Below are 2,639 nucleotides of genomic sequence, written 5' to 3'. Positions count from 1 at the left end.
ACTTAATGATTTAGACGGGAAGCCTGCCAGGAATATGGCGACAATCCCGCTACAGTCTTTGACTGTATGAACAGTGAATTCAAGAGTTCTTGGACGAATCTTGTTTGTTCAGGTTATTGAAGAATAAAGATAGCTAACAAGCGAGTTTATTTATTGCTTTTTAAAAGTGTAGCCTTGCTGATCTTTATTTTGGTATTATTTTTTAATATTAAAAACTACAAAAAAAATGAAGAGAAAGTCTGGACTGCCAGAAATTAGTAATTCAATTGATCATCACTTCAAAAAGCTTAAATCTGAAACAATATGTGAAATTCCACAAAAAGAAGAACATCAAGTAGATCATGAACAAGAATTAGTAAAACTAATTCTATCCGATAATTTATTAAAAATTCCTCAAGGCTTGAAAGATCAACTCGGAGGAAACAAAGTTAAAGTACTCCATATTAATTTCCATAAAATAGATTATACACTCCCAAAACTTGATGATACCATTTCATATATTACTACTGTTACAACTAATCAATTAAATAATTTAATAATTGCCATAACTACCAAGAATCAATGTTATGTGTTTGATTCAGAATGTAAATCATGGAAACTTAAATTTAAATTACCATTATATAGTTCATATCTGATTGACAGTCAATTTGAGAATGTTTATATTGGAGCAAGAGGTGGTATTATTAAGAAATTTAAAATATTAGATCATGTGACGGATTATTCAACAGAATCTCCTATTTGGGAAAGTAAGATTAGTTCACACTATGAAATGTGTTGTGCTAAATCAAAGAATGAACTATATATCAGACATAATATTAATACAATCTATGTAATGGATTTATTGAATGGATCAAAAATAAGAGAAATTAAACTAAATCAACCAAATTATACTATTGTTGATGTATTACATGTGGATGAAAAGGAGGGACAGTTATATCTTTTATTTAAAGATATACTTAATGGTTACGAACAATTACATTATTTAATCTTGAAGGATGAAAAATCTGGAATTGAAATTAAAATTGACACATTTGATGAAGCAATTGTGTCAATAATTCCATATTATGAACATTATTTCATTAGCTTGACAAGGAATGGAGAAGCTTATTTATATGAAAAGAAAACAAATAATTTGTTACATACTTTTACTGTTTCTAAATATTTAAATGTTGCTCATTTTGATAATAATTTCAAAAGGTTGTACTTTTCTCCTACCCATAGTGCTGATAGTTGCAATGTTGCTCAATTTATTATTGAAACCAGTGTTGAAAATGTGCCACTCACAAGAGAATCATGTCTTTCTCTTGCAAAATTGAGTGTTAAATTTCCCTCATTAATAATAAGAGAATATGGTGAGAGTGTGATGCCAGAATGTTTGCAATTTTTAAAAGATATTGATTTTGGAAATAAGAAATTGTGGTTTTTTGATAAGGAAATTACTAAATGCTTTCAATTGGACTTTGAAAATGAGTATTTTGAAATTCCAGATGAACATGATGATGTTATTGTAATCGGAGAAAGTAATGAAGAAATGGAGGATGAAAAATATCAAGTTTGCATCTATGTAAGAAAATCAGAAGTTTCGAATAATTATGATTTTCCAGTTTATTTACATTACAAAGAATCACTCAAAGATGGTTTTTTGAAAACAAAGAGTTTAAAATTTTCAGAATTCATTTCAAAATTGACACTATCTGAATCCATTATCATTCAGCATAACCGTTCAACATATCTTATTAACTTTGAAATGATTTATGAAGAATTGATTCAAAAATCAATCATTCATCCTCAAACTAAACTTATTGATAATATCCTTGTTGAGAAGTATAGGAAAATGATGTGTGGAGTTGACAAAGAGGATTACTTTGAATTAGCACGAAAATTTAACAGTTCAACAATCAAATTTGATAATACTCTATTTCTACAGATGGATTTGATTGCCTTGGCTATAGATTGTTGTTCTGAAATTTCGTTCTTTAAAATCAAATAGCAAAACCGTACTATTCACTCTTTGAAATTTTATCTGCAGATGAGTGACAGCTATTATTGTATTAATTTCTTTTAAGCTAAGATTGGATGAAAGAATCTTAGCACAATATGCATTTTTCCTTTTTGTTTGGAGCTTTGATAAGTTTCGAATAGATAAACGTCTTGACAATTAAATCTTCCAATTCTTCCAGTCCAACAAACTCTCTCGAAGATGTTGTAACATAACTCACAGCACCCATCCACTGAGACAGTTTCTTTCCATACGAATCATACTTTTTACACAAATAACTATTCCAATATTTTCCCAAACGAAAATCTCCTGTTTTTGAATAATCACAAATATCAGATTTTGTTCCAACTACCAACACTGACCTGTTGTAATCCAAAAATGATTGAATTTCTGGAAGAAATCTATCAGAAAAATCCTCCAAACACTTAATCATCATTACTGGACTCGATATTGCATAGCACATTATAAAAATGTGACATTTGGATGGTTTATCATAAGATAAAGGTCTTAATCTGTCATAACTGAGTAATAATAATAATTCAATGATTAAAGGGTTGAGAATGAATCATTAAACTTACTCTTCCTGACCTGGTGTGTCTACTAATTGTAAACAATAACCTTCACTTCTATCAATATCACA

At 28.9% G+C, this 2,639-nt stretch overlaps 2 protein-coding genes across 2 annotated transcripts in view; one reads left to right on the top strand and one right to left on the bottom strand.

Annotated features, from left to right (window-relative positions):
- Positions 1-226: 226 nt before the first annotated feature.
- NAEGRDRAFT_72515 (uncharacterized protein) lies at positions 227-1,990 on the top strand (the record flags this gene model as incomplete). The annotated part of the gene is made up of 1 exon (XM_002672315.1): positions 227-1,990. The coding sequence occupies one exon, from the start codon at positions 227-229 to the stop codon at positions 1,988-1,990; it is 1,764 nt and encodes a 587-aa protein (XP_002672361.1).
- Positions 1,991-2,087: 97 nt separating this feature from the next.
- Positions 2,088-2,639, bottom strand: part of NAEGRDRAFT_72514 (uncharacterized protein) — a gene marked incomplete at both ends in the record, with an annotated part of 2,331 nt that continues 1,779 nt past the window's right edge. Inside the window, 2 exons of the mRNA XM_002672253.1 lie at positions 2,088-2,511; positions 2,578-2,596. Coding sequence (XP_002672299.1) covers positions 2,088-2,511; positions 2,578-2,596 — 443 coding nt within the window. The remainder of the gene's footprint in view (positions 2,512-2,577; positions 2,597-2,639) is intronic.

This window comes from Naegleria gruberi (assembly GCF_000004985.1).
Source record: "Naegleria gruberi genomic scaffold NAEGRscaffold_54, whole genome shotgun sequence".
NCBI lineage: Eukaryota > Heterolobosea > Eutetramitea > Acrasida > Naegleriidae > Naegleria > Naegleria gruberi.
Note: the sequence above shows the minus strand (reverse complement) of the source record. Positions and strands in the feature narration are given on the sequence as shown.